Below are 22,449 nucleotides of genomic sequence, written 5' to 3' on the forward strand. Positions count from 1 at the left end.
AGCTACGTGTTCAACTTTTGAGGACTTGCTTATTTGTTTGTTTGCTGGTTTGATATTTTTGGTTATATTTCAGACAGAATCATGTTCTATACTAATAATGGTCTGGAATTCATTATGCAGCCCAGGCTGGATTCAAATTCAATATTTTCCTGCATCATCAATCTTGGTTCTGCGTAACAGATAAACATTTCTAGAAAAGTTGACACAACGAATGTGTGTGTGTGTGTGTGTGTGTGATAGGTATGATGACTGCAATATGATTTATATAAACAAAAGCTTACATGCAACAAGGCATGATAATACACTTTGGATTATTATTAAGAATAATCCAAAGTGCAAGGACAGCCTGGTCTACTATGTATTGAGTTTAAGAACACCTAGAGCTATTGAGACCTTATCTGGAAAGCACCCCGTCTCTCTGACAGCAGGGTTTCACAAAGTAAGCCCATGCATCCCATTCATTGTTCTACACATGTGAATCTGCAACTATCACCCTTCACTTTGTGTCGTGGGTCTGCAAATGTTAGGCCTCACCCCAAATGATGACAACTGACAATGAAATTTCCAACCTTAAAAAATCTGCACTTAAATAAACCTCTTTTCATTGTAACTTACTGAGCCTATCGCTCTGCTACAGCAACTGTGTTGAACCAGCATACACAATGAACTAGGTTCTTTATCCTATCATATCAAACTGGTAGTGATAGTTAGTATTGTGGACTTGACAAGATCAAGCAGAGATAAGACTTGGTCACAACTATCAGAAATTCTCTAGGCTAGATTTAGCTCTGAAAAAGACTATGAAAGATTATATTTGCTAGGTTAATCGAGGCAGGAAGATCCATCCATTCTACCTGGTGCTATTTTCCTACATTGGAATTCCAGACTGTATAAATGAAGAGAGCAAGCTGAGTACAGTCACTCATTAATTTCTCTCTGTTTGCTATGATGAAATGCAATCATCTGCCTCAAGTTCCAGCTACATTTACCTCTTTACCATGAAGGACTATAAACTTGAACTGTGAGTGTAAATGAACCCGTCATTCCCTATGCTGGCTTGTCTATGTTTTATCATAACAGAAAAGGAACCTAAGATACTGTGATGGCAGGTTGTTTTGTATAAGTAAAACCAAGGATCTGAGAAATTCACTGTAGTGAGAAAAACATCACTGACGACCTCAGGTCTGAGGATTCACATCAAACTGTTCACAGAAAGGTTGATGCTGTTGAGACAGTTTCTGATTCCCATCCTTGATGGGAGGCTGTGGTGCTCAGGAGAAATACGGAGCAAATGCAGAGCACAAGAACATGTAGGAGTGTTGTTTATCTCCTCTCTCTCTGAAACTGTGATACACGCTCAACATCCTTTCCATCCTGTCTGTGACAGCAGAATGGACAAGAGATATGGTGTCAGCAGTGTGTTTGATGAACAGGGACAATAGTATAAACAGAAACTGCATACATAGTGGAGACAGAATCATACAAATAACTGGGATGGCAAGTAAAGGAACAGCTGCAAATTTTATCTTCTGTTTATTATGAAGCTCTGAGTTTCTTACAACGTCTTCAAATGAAGATGATTACATTAAATATCGAGTCTTTGCACAACTAATTTATTGACACACTGCAGTTCTTTGAGCAAACTAGAGAACAAAAAGGATGTATGAAACTCAATCACAATCAGCTAATAAAACAGAAAGTTGAGAAATTTAAAAATCTTTTTCATTTTCTTTAGTTGTTTTCTTCTAACTTCGCTTTTGTGCAAAAGCACATACAGATAAACATAAATATATATTCCACTATATATCTATGTTTCTGGATCCTTGCTGCTAGAAACACTTTTATTTGGAAAGCCGCATCATGTGCACACTCACTTCTGATGAGACTGCAACTAGGAAGCTGTGCACATCAGTACAATCACACCTTCTAACCTCTGGTCACAACCTCAGCCCTCAGCAGCCTTTATCATTTCACCTCTGAAAACTGCTCTTCCTGCCCAAGCTGAGGAGGTTATATGGAATAGCTAAGAGTCCACTGAGAAATTTGGTTTGAAACACTTCGCTGGGGAAACTGTTTTTCTTGGTTAGTTTCCCACCTATGTTACTTCTCTTCAAAGGCTAAAAGTTGACAACACTAAACTTCACACTTCTTAAAGCAAGAAAATCAAAAACGAAAAAAAACCCTATTTTAAGATTTCCTGTGCCCATAGGCACCTGATGTGTCCTAGCATTTATAATCAGAGCTGTTCTTATACTCTGTTATTGTGCCTACACAAACACTGTTTACCTATAGTGCTAGTGTGTCTTGCTGGTCCAGAAGCACCAAGAGCAAGGAAATGAGAAAGACATTTTTGGGAATTCAGTAAGAGTAATAAAGGGACCCCTAAATGGTTTCAAATGAATAACTAGGCTCTTCCATATTGGGGAATGAAATCTGTAACTAAGTTTTTGCCTCTTCAGATCCAGTCCAACTCCACTACATCCTCTGTGGAGTCTGCAGGCTCAGATCATCCTTCTCAAAGCCTTCTTTTACATTTAATTTTTTTTTCTGACACATGGTCTGATGGTTCATTATGGCCCAGAACTGACTTTGTAGCTGAGACAGGCCTGGCCTCCTGATTCTCCTCCCTCCAATTTGTGAATTCTTTTGTTACAGTATAAGCCACTTGGTTCCAACCCTCACATCATTCTTTCACTTTGTGTATTTTATATTATGATAAGATGTTTTATTCTGGCTAATTATCTAGTAGGCCTAGGAATTCAACTATTTAAACAATCAAAGGAATCTGTGGTGTAACTTGCACCTTAACTCTTCAAAGCAACTCTCACACTTTTTAAGTGAAGACACAGGTTTCTAATAGTTCAATATGCAAATAATATTGTCTATTGTTCATGTTCCTGATAAAAAATGTTCACATAGTGAACTAGATACTTGGCAAAGCAGGTAAGAGAACTGGCTGCTCTTCCCAAGGACCTAATTTTGATTTCCTGAACCCACACAGGGCTTAAGAACCATCTGTATGCTCAGTTTCAGGGTGTTTGACTTCATCTCTAGCACTGAGGAGTAATAAGCTCATTATCTGGTACACAGACATACATGCAGGCAAAACAATCATACCTATAAAAAAGTTTTTTTTTTTTTTTAAAAAAAAAAAAACTGTTCACATCCAGACCAGCTTGGCATTGCTTAAATACTTGCCTGTCTTCTTCACAGTACAAATAGGCATAGAACCTTGAGAGTTAAAAGAAAACTGAGTTAATAAGAGATTCTAGAAGAGTCTGTTGAATGCACAATTTTCTCCAGTCTTTCTTGCTTTTCTCTGTTGTTACATTGCGTGCACAGTGGTAATATGCTCAAGAGTACAGTGAGAAGATGTGGTTATGAGCATAGTAAAGAAAATTCCTAATGTATCCAGTGAAAAACAAAACAAAAATCCTGAAAATATTGATAATTTACCAAGGTTGAACCATAAAAGGAAGGCTTTAAAAAGAACATTAATTTTAGTCTTATAAACTAACAGATGAATTCAAAATACTGAAAGACAAATTATCATTAAAATGTATCAATATGTGTAGTCAGAATAGTGTGATGTGGGAGTGTCTTCTTTCCATCTGTTACTTTCATTGGTTAATTAATAAAGAGAACTGTTTGGCCTGATAGGGCAGAATTTAGATAGGTGGAGTAGATAGAACAGAATGCTGGGAAGAAGGGAAGTGATCCAGTCGCCTTGGAGCCAGCCGCCAAGTCAGATATGCTGAATCTTTTCCTGGTTCGTGGTGCTACACAGATTATTAGTATTGGGTTAATCAAGATGTGAGAGTTAGCCATTAAGAGGATGGAGCTAATGGGCCCAGCAGTGTTTAAATGAATACAGTTTGTGTGTTGTTATTTCGGGTGTAAAGCTAGCTGTGCAAGAGCTGGGAGGGAGGGAAAGCAGGCCTGCTCGTCTCCTTACTACAATAGTGGGAGAAACAAAGATCTCACCAATGGTGAATGAAGACACAACATGAGTTCAAACATTTGTTTCCTCTTTGAGAATTCTTTGCATAGACAAGTATCCCACTGTTAATTGCTCTGTTTTCCTTCTCTTTGAATATTTATTTATTTATTTTACTACCTAAACTCAGCTTTTCCTACCTCTTTTCAGTTCCTTCCCTTACTTCTCCTCTACCCCTCATCCATCCACTCCTCCATTTCTATTGAAAAATGGGCAGGCCTCCCATGAATAACAAGAAAACATGGCATATTAAGTTATTGTAAAGCTGAATGCCTCCCCTTTTATTAAGTCTGGACAAATCAAACCAGTATGAGAAGTAGGATCCTAAAAGCCAGTAAAAGAAACAGACCTTTCTCCCACTGTTAGGAATTCCACAAGAAGAGCAGCAATACAATATATATACAGAGGTCTTAGATTAGTTCCTTGCATGCTTCCTGATAGTTGGATTAGTTTCTGTGAGCTCCTATAAAATCCAATTTAGTTGATTCTGTTTTATTGTGATGTCCTTGATCCCTCTGACTTCTATAATCCCTCTCTCCTCTATTCATCAGGATTCCCAGGATTAGCAGAAAGTTTGACTATAGGTCTCTGCATCTATTTCCACAAGTTTGGTGGGTGAAGCCTTTCTGGTAACAAGTGGCATAAGCACCAATTCAAGCACATCTAATAGGCAGAATAGACTGTAGGTCAAAGATTATGTGGTTTGGTTAATGCCCAATCCTTCCATTGCAACTCTTGCCTGATCACAGGAGATCCCAGTTCAGGCTATGTTACGGGTAGGAGACTTAGCGGAAATCATCCTTGTAGATTCCTGGGAGTTTTCATTGCACCAGCTTTCTACACAACCCTGAAGAGCCTGCAACCTTCCAGTTGTCTCTTTCAATACTTTCGTCCACTCCCACCTGATCACTTATGTTTCCATCCCCACCTTCACCCAATCCACCCATGAAATCTCTTCTATTCCCCTACCCAGAGAGAGCTGATTAATAAATGCCCTTGAGTCCTTCTTGTTACTTATCATGTCTGAGTCTGTGGATTGTGTCATAGTTATCCTTTACTTTTTAGCTAATATTCACTTTCAAGTGAGTACTAACAATGTTTGTCTGCCATAAGTTCCTGTGTTGAAGTTTTGCGCATCAGGTGCACAGTAGCAATGTGGTCAAATCTACAGGAAATTCTGCTAACTTTCAGTGACTAGATCTTTGAAATCTGCCCCAGGAACAAATTCACACTGCTTCTTAGGGGTGACTGTGTTCTCCAGAGTTGGCTGTTATGAAAACCATAGAGGATTCTTCTCTACTTTTGGTTTTCTATCTTTACCATTTGGTTTCTCCATTTTTCATATATTTCCATGTGGTTCCTTCATAGTGCCTCCTGCCATGTTGATAAGCAGATAGGGCTGCCAAGTTTTGTACCTCATACCTCCCAGACTGTGAGCCTAATGCATCTCTTTTCTTGACAAATCATTCAGCCTTGGGTATTTGGTAACAGCAGTAGTTTAAGTTGGTAAACTGTATTGATTTATTTGTTTCCCTTTAAACATCTTAAAAACTAAATTTATTTTTAGAATTTCCTAGGTATTTAGAATGCCTTTTGACTACATTCATCCTCACCCCTTTGTCTCCTTCCCATCCTCTGTCAACACTTTTTTATTTCTAAATGTCTTTTTCCAATACTGGTATCTTTTTGTTTAGTTTTGTGCTTCACTGATTTATTTGTTTCTTCTCTGGAGTCCCTATATCTGGCCTTGCCTCTGGAAAAGTCAAAATCTTCTTCTAACATTGTAGACCATAGTATGTAGCCCAGGGAAGGGGATGCAGTCTAAGGCTGTTGGGCAGGGTAAAAAAGTTTAGTGGGCAGTGTTTTACCTTGGGTCTTCTTGATATTCTAGCCTCTGGAAAAGCTCTAATGTGGGTATTGGACCTAATGTGGAGCCCCAGGTAACATATACATTTGGGGATTGTGGGGTTGATTTTTAGGAGTGTTAGTGAATGGGGAGCAGTGTTTTACCTAGTTTATCTGGATCCCAGTTGGCCTCTGATAAAGCCTAAGACTTCTTTGAAAGTAGTAGGCTGGTATATGGAGCCTAGGGGTGGCAGTGCAGTCTGGAGTTGTTGGGCAGGCATAAAGAGATTAAATTGGGAGGTGTCCCGTACATACATGGGATCCCTTGGACCAACCTGGACTTCAGTAAAGCTGCTGAGGCTGGGGTTCATAGATTTGCCCTCTGATCAGGTAAAACTAAGTCTTCTTCTGTAGTTGCAGGCCAAGATATGGGAATACACACTTATACAGCCACTTTGGAAATCAGTACTGCAGTTCCTCAGAAAACCTGGAATCAAGCTATCATAAGATCAGACTATACCATTCTCAAGCATTTATCCAAAGGATGTCCAATCATACCAGAAGGAAACTTTCTCAACTATGTTCATAGCAGCTTTGTTTGTAATAGCAAGAATGTCTAAAACACTAGATGCCCCTCAACTAAGGAATGGATAAAGAAAATGTAGTACATTTCTACAATAAAGTATTGCTCAACTGTTAAAAGCAATGACATCAGAAAATCTGAAGGCAAATGGGTGGAATTAGAAAAAGTCTTCCTGAGTGAGGTAACCCAGACTGGAAAAAGACAAATATGGTATATGTTCAATCATAAGAAGAGATTAATTTGAAATCAAGGATAAATGACCCTGAGAAACTAGGTAACAAAGAGTCTTTTAAAGGGGACACCCAGATCTCCCTGAAAAGGGGAAATAGAAAAGGTATCATGAATAAAATGCAGACAGGTGAGTATGTGACCATAAAAATTCAGGTTTGGGGGCATAAAGATTTCAAGTACTGAAAAAGACTACTGGAAAGAGGGGCCATTTCACAGTCATGCAAAAGCCTGATGTGAGAGAAACTCCCAGGAATCTACTAAGATGACCTCAGCTTAGATTCTTAGGAATAAGGGATAAGTAGCCTGCAATGGCCATCTCCTGTGAGCAGACCAGTCTTCCAAGGGTGGGAGTGGGAAAAAAAACCTAGTCCCACAACCTTTAGCCTATAGCCTGTACCATGTCTTGGCTGTTCTGGGTAAAGTGTGGCCTAGAGATTGGGGTTTCTATTGTTGGAATGAAACACGATGACCAAAAGAAAGTTGAAAGGACAGTGTTTATTTGACTTACACTTCAGAATTGCTGTTCATCATCAAAGGAAGTCAGGACAAAACTGAAACCTGGCAGGAACCAGAAGGCAGAAGCTGATGCACAGGCCATGGAGAGGTGCTGCTTACTGGAAGTTTCCCACGGATTGTTCAGCCTGCTTTCTTATAAAACACAGAATCATCAGTCCAGGGTTCATACCACCTCTAAAACACTGAGTCCTCTCTATTTGTCACTAATTAAGAGAAGATTCTATAAGGCTTGTCCACAGCCAGATGTTTTTGAGGTATATTCTCTCATGAGGTGCTCTCCTCTCAGATGAGTCCAGCTTGTGTCAAAATAACATAAAACTAACCTGCACAATTGGTTGGGAAGATATGTACATATTTATAAACTCATATTTCCAATGACTTACAGTGGTGACGTTTAATTACACTCCAAGCTCAAATTTGATATTTTTAATGTCAGGGTCAAAAAATGAAGGCATCATAAGTCTATAACCATTTTAGACATAAAGGACATTACAAGTGAAGACACAAATGATAGTGAATGGGAAGAAATATTAATACTGATATAACCGAGAAAACTGAGAATTTTTCAAATGGAGTATGGAATAGATCATATGACTAGGTCAGTACTAAATTTCTTGAGTTTTATCATTTTAGTATGATGTTATAATTGAGATATTTAGAAAATATTTTAAAAAATATTTATGGACAGTTTAGTATTATTATTACCACCATCATTATGCTTCATGAGACAGAGTTTTTCTGTAGCCCATGATGGCCTGAAGCATACGATGTAGCCCAGACTGCATTCAAACTCAAATACTCATAAGATTATATGTTTGTGCCATGACATCCATCTGGACTCAAAGAGTATTACTGTATCTAGGAGATTTCAACTCATCGAAAAATGATCAGACAGAGGGGAAAAGAGAGAGAGAGGAAAGAGAAGAGGAGAAGAAAGGAGAGAGAGAGAAAGAGAGAGAGAGAGAGAGAGAGAGAGAGAGAGAGAGAGAGAGAGAGAGAGAAAGCGCAAAATTACAAACACTAAGCATCCAACTGAGGAATAGAACCCTGAAACTGCATCCTACTTCTTGTGATATCAGAGCAGTGGAATATTAAAATGGTTTATCATAGTGATGATGAGTTACTTGTGCTATTTATCTGGGTTCTGCATTTGTTTCTTTGTGACATTCAGGAAACAAAGGAGTGATTCCTTAGGGCTTGGAACAAAGGGCATTCATTCTCCAGATGAAAGTTCTGTGTTCTGTGTTTTAGCAGGAAGGAAGGTGAATTGTGCTGTGTAGTTAGATTTAAACAGAACTTTCATTTCTTTTCCAGCTCATTGCCATATTTGCTTGACTGACTGAGTCCTGTGGTTAAAACATTCAGTCATTATGCAGTCACAAATCATCATAGGATATCAGCAAAGATGATAAAATGTTCCACTTTTTACTTTCGCTTCAGACTGTACACTGAACTAGGAAATATATCCATTCTCTTTTCACAGATGCAGGGGTGTTTTGTAGCACAGTCATCTTCTTGTATTCCTCGAAAACTGAGACATGCACAGCCTCCATTTTCTTTCAATAATTTTAATTTCATCAAATCACTATAATGCAAAACATATAATGGACAGTTATTAAAATATGAATATTTATTGGTGTATTAAATGATATTAAAAACAATGTTTACTGACTAAAATATACAGAATATGGACTGAATTGTAAGTATTTTGCTAAAAGTTCTTTTGTTTTCTCTAAACTCATTTAGAAATGTATTGGTCCAGTGACATAGCTCAGTGCATGGAAACCATTGCTACCAAATCTGACAACCTGATTTCAAACCTGAGATACAACATAGTAGTAAAAGAAAAGTGAATCCTTCAAATACCTTTTAATACTGATGTGTTGTGACTTTGGCACACAATTGTATACATTCATATAAAGAAATAAATATAAAAAAACAAGAATGGTCTCTTGATTACAAATCAACTCCTTATATATTCCACTCTGTTAATTTTTATCTTCAAGTAAATATAATTTTAGCTATCACCAAAATATAATTTCACAGTAAAGCTAATTTCCTATTATTCTTTTTGCAATAAAGACATTTTAAAAATAAAAAATAAAGTAAACGTGGAACACAGGACAAGGTCCCATGATTTTGGCAACACTGAGCTTTCACAAGGTTAGGCTGATGAAAATCTGTGCAAAAGAAGGTAAAACAGTGAATAAAATTTATAGGCTGAGATGTCAAAGGGATAAATCTTCAACAAAAGTTCACCATTGTTTGAGCCCTTGATTCAAGTTGTTAAAAATAAAATATTTAGATTTACCACAGGAACATCAAAAGACATAAATTATGCTAATTGTTATTTGGGGCATAGACAGAACAGGTAAGAAAAAGTAGAAATGAGCACACACATTAGTTAATCATGAGGTATGATTATGGGTACAATCAATTAAGCATGTGTATTGAATGTCGGCAAAGAGGGAAAGGCACAGAAGACAGTAACTATTCATAACATACACATGGATCGTCTTGAGTTCTAAACTTTACTTCCATAGTAATGCCCACCGCAACCTCTACCCAAGAAACACAAGTAATTAAGTTTATAGCTGCTTACTAGATCCATTAGAAGGAGGTGTCTAAACTACTGCATTTTCACACTGGAGAAAATGCCTGTGGTGGTGAAAGAAAACTTCTCACCTCCAGGCTTTCAAACTGAATCCTCAAGTGTGGCCCTAGTACTCATATCACCTTCAGTGGAGAGTCCTGTAGTATAGTCATGGTCTACAAAGATGTTTTAACCTGAATGCAGGTATCCTCCCAGGCACTGATACTTCACACCAAATGTTTCTACTTGCCCATCTCTGACTCTGTATAGTGCTTTAGCCTATAAATATATTCACTAACTCTGTGGCTAACTATAGTGCGAAACAACATCAATTCTAGTTCTTGGGAGGTAGATGTAAAACAGTTGGGGCTAACAAGTATAAAATGATACTTAAAATATAAAAACCCAAATAATAAAAGCAAAAATATTCTGTGTTCTTTGAATATATTATAACATCTTTTAAGAGTGTCTGTATCCTGGCCATCTCTGTGACAGCCTGCTTGAGAGTGTACTTGAAGAAGAGAGGAACTTAATTTTCTGTATATTTGTAAATTAACTGTCCACTTTTGCAGGATCATGTTTAAATAGAAGTGAGCCAGACCTGTCATGTTCCCAGACAGTGAATGAAATATTCCTGAGTGTGAATATCATGCTTCAGATAGTTTTGTGTCTGTTGGTGAAGAAACTCAGTAAATAAAACAAAGAAAACGACATCATGAGCAAAAGCCAGCAGAAATAGTACATTAAACCCATAGAACTTTAGACACTAGGATTACCAACTAAGACATGTGAAATCAAAATGGTTGATATCTGTCCAGAGAAAAAGGACCATACAGGCAGAGTCACACCTGTCCGCAGTCCCATCACCTGAGAGATGGAGACAAAAATATCAGGAGTCCAAGGCCAACATTGGAAAAACGAATCTCTATCTAAAAACAACAAAATCAATATAAATTAAAATGATACCAAAGACAATTAAAACATAATTAGCTCCTCCTTTGCTTATGGGACTGTTAACTTGTACAATCAAATAGGATATCAACATGGTTCTTTCTCAGAAAATTGATAATCGATATATGTCAAGAGCTAGTTATGCTTCGCTTGGGCTTATATACAAAGCATAATCCTTCCAACCACAAAAGATGCTCCATACTACCAAAAAGGGCATTTTCACTTACATTCATAGTGGCTTTATTTATAATATTTGTTAATTGAAAATAGCATAGACATCCATCACAAAGGAATGGATAGAGAAAATGTGGTAAATTTTCACAATGGAGTAGTGTGAAGCTGTTAAAAACAAGGACATCAGTAAACTTTCCGCCAAATGGATGGAACTTGAAAAGATAATTCAGAGTGAGATAATCCAGATCCAGAAAAAAACGTGGTATGCACTGACTTATAGGTCGATTTTAGCCATAAACGAAAGGATACCTATGCTTCAATACAAAGATTCGTGAAGTTAAGTAACAAGGAGGCCTCAAATTCAGGGGTTTTGCACAACAAATTGCACTGGAAATAGAATAGTCATTATGGGTGGATTGTTGTATGTGGGCATGGGAACAGGGGCAGTCAGATTTGGGGAAGATGGCAGATGTGAGTAATGGGAAAAACAACTGGAATGAGGATCATTTGTGGTCTGAGTTAGAAACCTAGTGCAATGGACTCTCCCAGAAATCAGTGAAGGTGACCTCAGTCAGAATTCCTAGCAATGGGGTCTACAGAGTCTGAACAGGCTATTTCCTGTAACTAGGCAAGACATTTAGTGGAGGAGTTGAGACCTCATCCCAATCACATAACTTCTGATCAACAATTTGCACGGCCTATAAGAGATACTGGGGTAAAAATGATGCAGAAGAAATTAGAATGGACAGTCAATGATCGGTTGAGTGTGATATCCATGCCATGAGAGGGATCCTATCCCTAAAACTGCCTGAGGCTGGACAGGTCAGAGAGCAAGGTAAGAACCTAAAATGACTCTCAAAAATGTCAGTGAAATGATTCCTATTGATATTCTGCTATACTCATATATTGTTGCCTAGTTCAATTGTCACTGGGTGCAGCAATAGATGGAAATGTGAAGAGACACACAGCCAAACCTTAGGAAAGCCTTGGGGTATCCTGTGGAAGAGGGGAAAAATGATTTTGAGCATCAGAGGCACCAAGGATACCATAAGAAAACTACAGAATCAACTAAACTGTGCTCATAGGGACTCACATAGACTTAACCCAAAAGCAGGGAGCCTGCATGGGAGTGACGTAGGACCTCTGCATATGTCCGACATATATGGCTTTGTCTTCTTATGTGTCTTCTGACTATGTTACCTATCTTTGGGACCTGAATGCTGTGGGACAATGGTCTGTACCCTGTCACATGTATTTTAATAAAACACTTACTGGCCAGTGGCAAGGCAGGAAGTATGGGTGGGGTGACCAGGCAGAAAGTAGAGGTGGTACAATTAGAACAGGAGAATTCAGGGAAGTGGAAAAGAGGCGTCTGCAGTCTTTATCCAGATACAGTGGAAACAAGATGAGAACAACTCACTGGTAAATGCACCAAGCCATGTGGCTAATATAGACAAGAATAAAGGGTCAAATTAAGATATAAGAATAAGTTAATAAGAAATCAGAGCTAATAGGCCAACCAGTGTGTAATTAATTTAGTAGACCTCTGTGTATTTCTTTCGGACTTATTGGCTGCTGGACTAGATGGGACAGAAATTTCTGTCAACAAATAGTGTCAATGTGGACAGCCAAATCTACTTAAATCCTGACAGACCATGGGAAGTAATTCTAGAAACAAAAGAACAGAGTTATGTATGGCTTCTTAGTAGCAGCATTTTCTCTAGTGGGCTTTGTTTGCAGGAGGCAGGTGTGTCTCATTTTAGAAAGGCTTCCTGCCAAAACTTTACCTGCCAAAACATGCAGCCCTTTTAATTGTCTGCTGGCAATTGCTTGTGCCTCCTCCCTTCTTCTTATCAATGTCCTCTGTGACTGGGAATCCTGCCTAGCTGTTGGCCACTCAGTTTTTTTTTTTTTTAATTGAACCAGTAATAGCCACACATCTTCACAGTGTACAAAAAGGACCCTTTCCTTATAGTGGGTTGCTTTATCCAGCTTCAATTGGAAACAAGATGCCTACATGGGAGGAGGACTGCCCTTTTTAGAAGAGAAAGGAGGGGGAGTAGATTAGAGCATGGAAGAAAAAGAGAGGTGAAAGAGGGACTGAAAAAAGATGAGGGAGGAAGGGAAGACTGTAACGATGTAACTAGACTGGAAGAAAATAGTTAATTAATTAAAATTATTTTATTTATTTATTTTTGCTTTTTAAAGACAGGTTTCTCTGTGCAACAGCTCTGACTACTAATTTGTAGACAAGTTTGATCTTAAACTCACAGAGAAACGCTTGTGTCTGCCACCATGTGCTGATATTAAAGGTATGCACCACCACCACGTGGCAAAAAAATTTTAAAAATAGAAAAATAGGCAACCCTCTAAAATAAAACAGTATTTTTTTTGCTCTTTGGATAGTCACATTGTAAGAATTGGATAATAAACACTGTGTTTTTAAAATACATACACATACATATAGATATATACACATTTACATGGTTTCCAATGTTATTGGAGGACAAACACAGAATTTGTTTGAGAGAAATTTCAATATTAGTATTTCTAAAACCATCAATAAGCATGAGGAATTGATATATGTGAAATGCAAATAGAGGGATGAATTCTGAGGATTAAAAGATCAAATGACAATATCACTTGGGGATAAAAAAGAGGCGAGGATAAGAGTTGTTTTAACTGAAGCTAAGGGTCTATAAAAGGACTAACAGACCACCATTAGTTAATAAACTTGTGTTTGGACAACACAATGCAGGATCTTTTATACTTAGGTAGTTTGGGTTTTTTGTTTTTTGTTTTTATTTTTGCAGAACAAAGGAAAGAACTTGATTTTAGACGGGCAGGGAGGAGAGAAGAATGTGGGATGTGTTAGGGCTTGGGAAAGGTGATCAAAATATAGTCAATTGAAAATGTAATTGAATATTAAAATATGACTGAAAAATGAATAACAAAAAATAATTAAAAGAGAAAATCAAAGTGTAAATCAGGAGACACACCTAGGGGAATTACTGGTCAGAGAGACCACAGAGGTCAGCAAAACAACGCAGCATTTTGCCATTGTCCTTGGTTAACCCCTAGCAACATGATAAGATCTGTAAGCTGAAGACAGCACACAATTTGTTTTCAGGACATAGAGAAATCAATTTCAAATCAATCAGGAAACAACTTTACCTGGGCTAGTTTTCAAAGGATGACAAGGTGCTGCTGGAGTAGAAAAGATATTAACGGTCTTACCCAGCACTGAACCCAGCATGCTACAATACTGGCCTGCTAGGCAAGATGTGCCCAGTGGGACCATTATTATGGGATAACTGACTGCTTTCTTATTGGAGTTGAGATTTTTAATACAAGAGGGATAATGTTTGGTATTGTAATTCAAATCAAAAACCCATGATTGTGGAGGTCAAGAGCCCTAAGGTGGAACATGCTACAATTATTTGTTTAAGTGGGCATGTAGCTAACAGTTTTCCACCTTGGTCAGAGAAGCTTCTTTTGCAGTAGGCAGTAATCTGCACAGAGCAAGGGAAGCAGTCAAAGTTCAGAAGAGAAGAAAAATGTGTTTAGCGTTACAGGGACATTAACTTCTTCCACCACAAAACCACCCCAAGTCTCTGGGAACAACAGGGCAGAGGGAGTCGAAAAACTATGAGAGCCAGTTGATGCTCTGTGCAATCCTGCCATCTGGACATGACAAGGCTTTCCCACTCACAAACTCACAGCAGCTGTGGTTACCTATGTGAGACTTGAACAAGATCAAACTGGGCTACATTCCAGCATAGATGGGGAGGGATCCTCTATCTTTTAATGAGTGACTAATGTTAGGTGACAGCTGCTGGAAATGGTAGATACATTTCTTATTAAGGTTTTGGCCAGGTATCCTTGCTCCAGTGAATGTCCATTAAACATGTTCGAGGGAAAACTTTGGGTACAGTAAGAGGAAGCTTGAGAGTGCAAATAGGGGATAGATACGATAATATTTCATTTTGTATATATATATAAGATTTTTAAGAAATATTATTTATAAAGAAAATCAATAAACAGTTTTCTGCCATGTCAGAAATGAGCAAGCTTAGAGCTTATAGACTAAAGCACCTTGAAATGTAAAGTAGATATGTATACATATAAACATATATGTATATATATTTCTATATTTATAAATTAAAATTATATAAAATTACTAACGAAACAAGTCATGAATGTTTAAGATACTCACACTCATTGTATCTTCCATGAAGATCAAATCACTTCACAATATCTTAAACTTTGGGTCTTTTTTGTTGTGCCCTGTGCATCTTACAACACACAATCCTGAGCTGTGTTCAGTATTACATCACTGGCCATCAGCTCCTACACATCTCTATTTCCTATCTATCACTTGCTCAGATACTGCCTTCTGCTTCTTTTCCCTACCCCTGAGCTTCATAGAAAATGAAAAAAGTCATGTATAATGAGAGAAAAGCCTTTGCATACAATCCTACAAACTCTGACACCAGTGTTAGAATTTAAGGGTTCAGGAAACTTACAATTTAGATGAGCCATTGTCAATCCATCCCCATTTTCTTTTGCTTATTTCATAAGATAATCCAATCCAGAAACTGTTTGTAGTAAACTGGTACTTTAGAAACTTCTGTAAGGAAAATAAAAATTTATCTTACGATAAAATTTTTCTGTTTGATGAGAAAAGAACAGCTATAACAGGTTCTTGATATTCATATGTCAGCTCTTTTCTGTTCTGTCCTCCAGACCTTCAGTTCCTCCATGTTCATTATTAAAGTGATTTCTCATGTTATGTCAGAACCAGACAGTTACATAAGTTATTTAAATTGAAGCATCAAGTGTCTAGAGATACTGCTTTCATGAAAAGATTTACATCTGTGATTCTCGGAGAAAGGCTCAGTGTGTAGCCAAGACAGACCTGAACTCAATTCTCCCTGCTTCAATCACTAAATGCACATTGTATATCAAGCTCCTTAAGTAAGTTTGATGCTTCATGAAATTATAAAAATTCATATTTCAGAAGACTATGGAGGCATGTGAGAAGCGTTCATCTTAAGTGAACCCCGGCTTCAAACCAAATTCATTAATATGAAAAATACCATGAAAAGCTGTGCATTATCCTCTATGTTCTAGTGAGAAAGCCATGCTATTTTTCAGATCTAAAAGTGACAGAACTTGAGGAAGTGGAAGGTTGTGGAAGAAATTAATGTGTCTTGCATGTGACATAGTTGGCCATGATGGCTAATAAAACTATTGAATATATTTTAGGGTATGATTTAAAATTTATCTATGTTTACTGTATCAAATGGAAAATTATATCATTACTTCACATAAAAATTTATTTTATGCTGTAATTATTCAGCATGTATTACATTGGTGGAGTATTATTCCTCATGTTCTAAATGAAAAAGATTTCCAGCTGACCATTCAATCATTTTTCTAGAAAAAGACCTTTTATGTATTTTAAGAGATTTCTTTTTTTGTTTGATTTTTGATTTTTCCTTTTTGGATTTTTGAGACAGGATTTCACTCTAGCTTTGAATCGTGTTCTGGAGCTAGCTCTTGTAAATCAGGTTGGTTTTGAACTCACAGAGATCTCTCTGCCTTTGCCTCTGCCTCCTGAGGTCTGGGATCTAAGGAATGAGCCACCACTGCCTGCCTTTGAAAAAATTCCTATACTGAAAATGTAAACATCTAATATCAGTATCTTGGCCACTTGTTTTCCCTTTTTACTCATTTGTAAAGATAGATAACATTTTGTGAAACATTAGAATATCATGAGGTAAGTATAATGGACAGATTCAGTGAAAATCAGCATGGTTCTAACCAGAAAAATTATTTAATTCGATGGTCTCATATAATCTACACTTTGCAGGTTGGCCCATTGGTCAGTTACATTCCCCACTGCCATCCAATTGCTCATCTCAGCCAGTCTCACTTCAAGACAATTGCCTTTCTGTGTGTAGCTGGCCCTCTATGGAGACACATAACTGTCAGTCACAGAACGTGCTGTAATAAAGTAATAAAACAATAACATCATCAGGGAAAACATGCTTCTCTGAGTGACTCTTGCAGATTCATGAGAAACAGGGGAGTTTGCAAAGACAGCTGTATGTTTAGTAGAGCCTACCCATCACAGACCCCGTGTCCTGACAACTAATCTAGAATCAGGAGGGGTATCCTGAGAGACCCTTAATGAAGTATTTGCTCTTATTAAAGGCAACTATATCTAATCCTTGAAGGTCTCTCTTTCAATAAGCCTGCCTGGAGTTAATATTTCATTTTCCAAGGTTTAGAAACAGAATCTAAGAGAATAAATAGACATGTTAAGAGTCTACAGTACCAGTTCATCATCATCATCTATCTTCAAAAAGGATAAGCTGCAGTCCTGACAGGTCTTTTTACAGGCCTTCCAGTGTTTATTGTCCATGATGAAATAATAACATTTTATTCCACAGCAGAACAAGCGTGCTTCAGCACATTTGCCTACAATAGAGAAAGAATTGTGAAAATCTTAATTTCAGGTGTTCTATTATTAGAACAATGTATTTATTACACATTTATAACTGAGTAAAATCTCACAGCTCTCAGAAATTGAGATTCTAGAATGCTGAGTGACCCCACTACACCTGTGCTCTATGCAGCACCGTTTATAATAGAAATATGAATATAATTTAAGTGTTCATTATGGATGAATCAATAGAAAAAAATGTATCATGTATACACAAAGGAATACTATCTATCATTGAAAGGGAAGTAAATCCAGTGGGGCATGGCTTATGCCCATAAATCCATCTCTATTTAGGCCGAGGCAGGAAGTTCACCTCCAGTTTGAGGTCAGCCTTGGTTAAACAGTGAATTCCAGGCCAGCCTTGCCTATACAGTATATTCCAAGTGAGCTTTGGTTATACAATGAAACCATACCTAACACCTAGCACCTAATAACACCTATAAGTCTATCAGGTAACTCCTGACTGCTGATCACTTAGTGTTAGTGGCCCACATCTATTATGCATGTACAGCTGTGCTGTGGTCTATGTTAGATGCTTTTACCTTAATAGAAATAACAGACATATAAGGAAGCTTTTGATGGTGATTTTATGTTCTCCTGCCTTCAGTAGTACACTCACAGCCCCAAAGTGTCAAATTTGAATACATTAAAATGTGTGGTTTCTTAGCTACATTTATTTGTTTACTCTGGTGGTGAGGATACCCCCTCTCTATTAATAAATATTTATGTCCAACCCTTATTTTTCTGTGCAGAGTTAACATCACTGTGTAGTTCAAGCTCGCTTGGAATTTACTAGACACCAAGACTGTCCTCAAATTTGCAATTGTCCTTCTTCTGTGTTCTAATCACAAGCATTGGAGAATTGTGCTACCACTTAGAGTTGATAGTTATTTTATTCTAATACAATAATGCAAAACATTTTTGATGAGTTTGGAATGCCTCAAGGATTATTTTTGAAGCTTTATTTACTTATTTATTTATATTTTAAATTTACCAATTTTAAAGATATGATTATTCTTTAACTAGTAAAGATTGTCAACTCCTGCTGTCAAATAAGTGAGATCATATGCAAGAGTTCTTTGTGAACTATAAAGTATGAAAAATACTTCATAATTAATGGTAAACTGTGTCAATTATAGTTAATCAGTCATGATGCAAGGGAAGTTTCCTTGTAACATTAGATATTTTCATCTTTGTGTCACTGATAGACATACAGCAGTGTGAGCACCATGGTGAAGCTCTCATGTGCACTGTACGGAGGACACTCTGGTCACAAAGAGACCAACTTTCTGATACCAAAGCAGAAGGAAAACAAACATACAAACAATTATTTTTATTACTGTGTCCACATAAATGTTCTAAGTCCTTATCAGCCTAGGCATTTGGAAAACACTCTCTTACTGGGAACTCCCACATTCTGTTAACAACTGAAGGGGGACCTAGATTTGCTCACACATGAAAACAACTTGAATTCTCAGCTGTGCTGGTTTGAGCTGCCTTTCCTGGGAGCAGTAGGAGACAGAACAGTCACTGAGTTCTAGAAACTGTAAGACGTTCCTAATTCAAACAGGGATTTCTGGGGTTCTGCCCCTACAGGATATAAGGAAACCCATCCATTACCCAACAGATCACCAGGACTGTAACCTGATTACTGTACTTCAAATCTTTTGGAGAAGAATCAATACAGAACAATGCAATTCCTTTTCAAGTTCCCCTCCTTACCTGTGTACTTTCCGTAATCTAAAACAGCCTTAGTTTTCCCACAGCATCTATTCTGTTCCTCCTGATTTTTACAGCCTTTATATTCTGATGACTTATTTGTCAATATTTTATCTGAGGCGCTGGTATTTTGTACAGTGCTTTGATTGAGGTTGTTTTGATCATATTTTTCTTGACTACACTGAAAAACTAAAATTAAAAAGGATATAACTGAAAATGGTTATTAATGCTAAATATTGAAATTTAAGATATAAGAAAAGGCCGCATGTTGATAATATATGCCATTACTTCAATTGCTATTTTGACATTTGAAAAAATAGCATATCAATTGACTCACTATAGAGACAGAAACATCAGTTTCTATCAGAAACTTCAGTATAAAGTAAATGTAAATCAGAATTAAATTATGGTAGAAGCATATTACCTTCCAATCCCTTCAATTTTTCTCCACACAAAACTTACAAATAAATATCTAACTATTGAACTCAGTCAACCTTTAACATACACTAAAATGTGAATTAAAAAAACACATAGGTATGGCACAATTCTCAAAGCATCAGATGGAATAAATAATATCCTTGTGCATTAGTTATATTTTAGAACGGCCTGGGAGTTATTTCCTCCAGGGATGTGAAGGAATCTAACAGGGTTGGAGATTTAAAGTCTCTGAACACATCTACTCTTTTCACACAATCATGTCTTCAATATAGACTGAGGAAAAAAGAAATCCATCATTTCTTTTGTACAGCTGTTTCTCACAGATTGTTTAAGATTCACAATCACCTGAGCTCAGAAGGCAGACTATCACCAAGTTCTCAGAATGAACATTACCACTAATGAGAAAGTACAAAAGCTCTCAAGAGCCCCCAAATTAATGAAACAGGTATAGAGAAAGGGTGTAGAGAAACAGGGGTAGTGTGCCAGGAATAAAATCAACCTAAGTCCAGAGTTATGTGGCACATCCACTGATTATAGTCAGCACAATGGACAGAGTGTGTTGACTGCATAATTAGTGTTCGAAGTTATTGCTTAGGCAGAAAGGCAAAGAAGATACATGCTAGTTACTCACTGAGTGTCACCAACACTGCCACTGTCACCAGCAGAATAAAACAAAGGATTCCAAGAGGTATCACAATGAAGTGCCAAGGTGTTGACGATTCTTAAATCAACAAAGCAAAGCAAAAAAGTCATCATTGTGAAGAGCATGTTCCAATACTGATAATAATTTTGTGTAGCGTGGAAACAAGGGGATATTGGTCTCTAAATATTTTACTGAAGTCCATCAGACAAACTGACTGAACACTTGCATTCAAAATTCTAACTTTCTATGTAAACGTAAATATTGCAGAAATCCTACATGTGTTAAGCTTCACTGGATTTTAAACCTTTTTAAAATATTTGATCTTACATTATCAATCTTCTTAACTCAGCCTAGAAATATCTGGATGGCAGGCATGTGCCCCTCACTAAGTACTACAGGATCAAAAGTGCATCCTTCAGAAAGCATTGGGGACAGGAACCAAAAACTACAGAGAAACCCTGTCTCGAAAAATCCAAAAAAAAAAAAACAAAAAAAAAAAAACAACAACAACAACAAAAAAAAACAAACAAACAAACAAAAAAAAAACCCCAGAAAGCATTGGGGACACAGACACAATTCAAGTAGAAGATGATAAACTGGAGCATGCAGTCCACCAAAAGAGCACAACTAAGGATGCAGAGGAAGGGAAGAGGGTGGATGTTCTTGAGAATTTTAGAGAACCATGGTGGTTCTGGAGCTGACCTGTATACAGGTACATTCTTGAAAAAGACAAAAGTTAACTCTCTCTATTTTTTTCTGTAAGTTCTATTTTCTCTAGATAATACAAAACATCTTCATTTATCTGAGGTGTTGGGAATCTGAAAGTCAAGCCTCCGATTATCACTGTGTCAAATAAGTTAATGTTTGCAACTGAGAGTTCATCGGTGACATTATATACATAGTGAAGAAAAAAACAGAATAGAATTTTTTTATTAATAAGTTTATTTCTCCTTTGACATTTTCAAAAACACATAATGCAGTTTAGTCAGCTTCACCCTCACTACTCTCTCTCTCTCATCCCCTCTCTTCCTCTGCCCCTTCTTTCCAGGAAGAGACTCCCTCAATTGATGGACAAAGTTTGTTGTTTCATTATATTAGAGGTTGTAAATATTTGAGACAATTATAACACCCTCTGTTAAAATAAAAGTATTGTTTCTAATGCATATTTTGCATTTCCTTGAGATCTAATTTCTCTAGAATATCTGGTGTTTCTTAAGACTTTATTGTTACTTTTAAAGGTTCCAGAATTGTTCTTTACATGACTAAAAACTCAATCTCTTAATTGTTTCTCAAATTTGACGGATTATATTTACTTCTCCCTTCTCCATTCTCATAATTGTTTCCTTCTAGTCTCCCATTGTTCTACTTTGTCCATCTAGCTTGCTTTTGTTACTAGCTAACAACTAGAAATAGGATTATTGCTGAGTGGTGGTGGCACACACCTTTAATCCCAAGACTCAGGACACAGAGGCAGGTGGATCTCTGAGTCTGAGGCCAGCATGGTCTACAGAGTGTTTTAGGAGAGAAAAGGCTGCACAGAGAAACTTTGCATGAAATAAATAAATAAATAAACAAATAAAATGAAACAGATTTTCGCCAGACTTGATGGTACATGCCTTTAATTCAAGTCCTTGGGAGACAGAGGCAGACAGTTCAGTTTGAGCTCAAGGCCAGCCTAGTCTACAAAGTGAGGTCTAGGACCAGTTAACGTTATTAAGCAGGGAAATTCATCTCAAACAAGCAACAACAACCACAGCAACAAAAGTAAAATTACTGTTTTTAACGTCAGCCAGTAAGATATTATTTTCAAAATTAGAAGTTTGTGTTGAATTAAGAACAGGTAAATTAAATGCTTAAAACACTTACCTCTATGGACAGCTTCTCTGGACCTTTGTGTCTCATCAGGCCTTGCTCGGTTCTGCAACTCTGAAGACTTATGGAATCTTACAGTTGTGTAAGTGATCTCGTTGTCGGTCATCTTGTGAATATATGAAGTGTGGTCTATGTACAAATTTGATCTTGAGAGATTTCCAAAGAACAAGTTAAAATGTTCTCCTTCAAGAAAATACCTGGATCTGATGCTGCAGTGCAATAGGAAAGGATGGTGTCTAATTAATTTAATGATCCAAACAACCTAAATCACATGGACTGGTCCTGATTTCCACTAGAGATGAAACCTTTTGTGGATTTCTGTCATTTATACATCTAATGGCCACAGGATGTCTTATTAGGAAATATAGAAAAATTA

General features: G+C 37.2%; 1 protein-coding gene across 1 annotated transcript; it reads right to left on the reverse strand.

The window, feature by feature from the left end:
* Positions 1-8,597: 8,597 nt before the first annotated feature.
* Positions 8,598-22,179, reverse strand: LOC130885303 (killer cell lectin-like receptor 2). The gene is made up of 6 exons (XM_057786791.1): positions 22,068-22,179; positions 20,190-20,279; positions 19,124-19,309; positions 17,234-17,376; positions 15,417-15,520; positions 8,598-8,757 (listed from the first exon to the last, which is right to left on the reverse strand). Exons 1-6 carry the CDS (start codon positions 22,177-22,179, stop codon positions 8,598-8,600), a joined length of 795 nt encoding a protein of 264 aa, XP_057642774.1.
* Between the last annotated feature and the right edge of the window lie 270 nt (positions 22,180-22,449).

This window comes from Chionomys nivalis, chromosome 1, assembly GCF_950005125.1.
Source record: "Chionomys nivalis chromosome 1, mChiNiv1.1, whole genome shotgun sequence".
NCBI classification, from domain to species: domain Eukaryota; kingdom Metazoa; phylum Chordata; class Mammalia; order Rodentia; family Cricetidae; genus Chionomys; species Chionomys nivalis.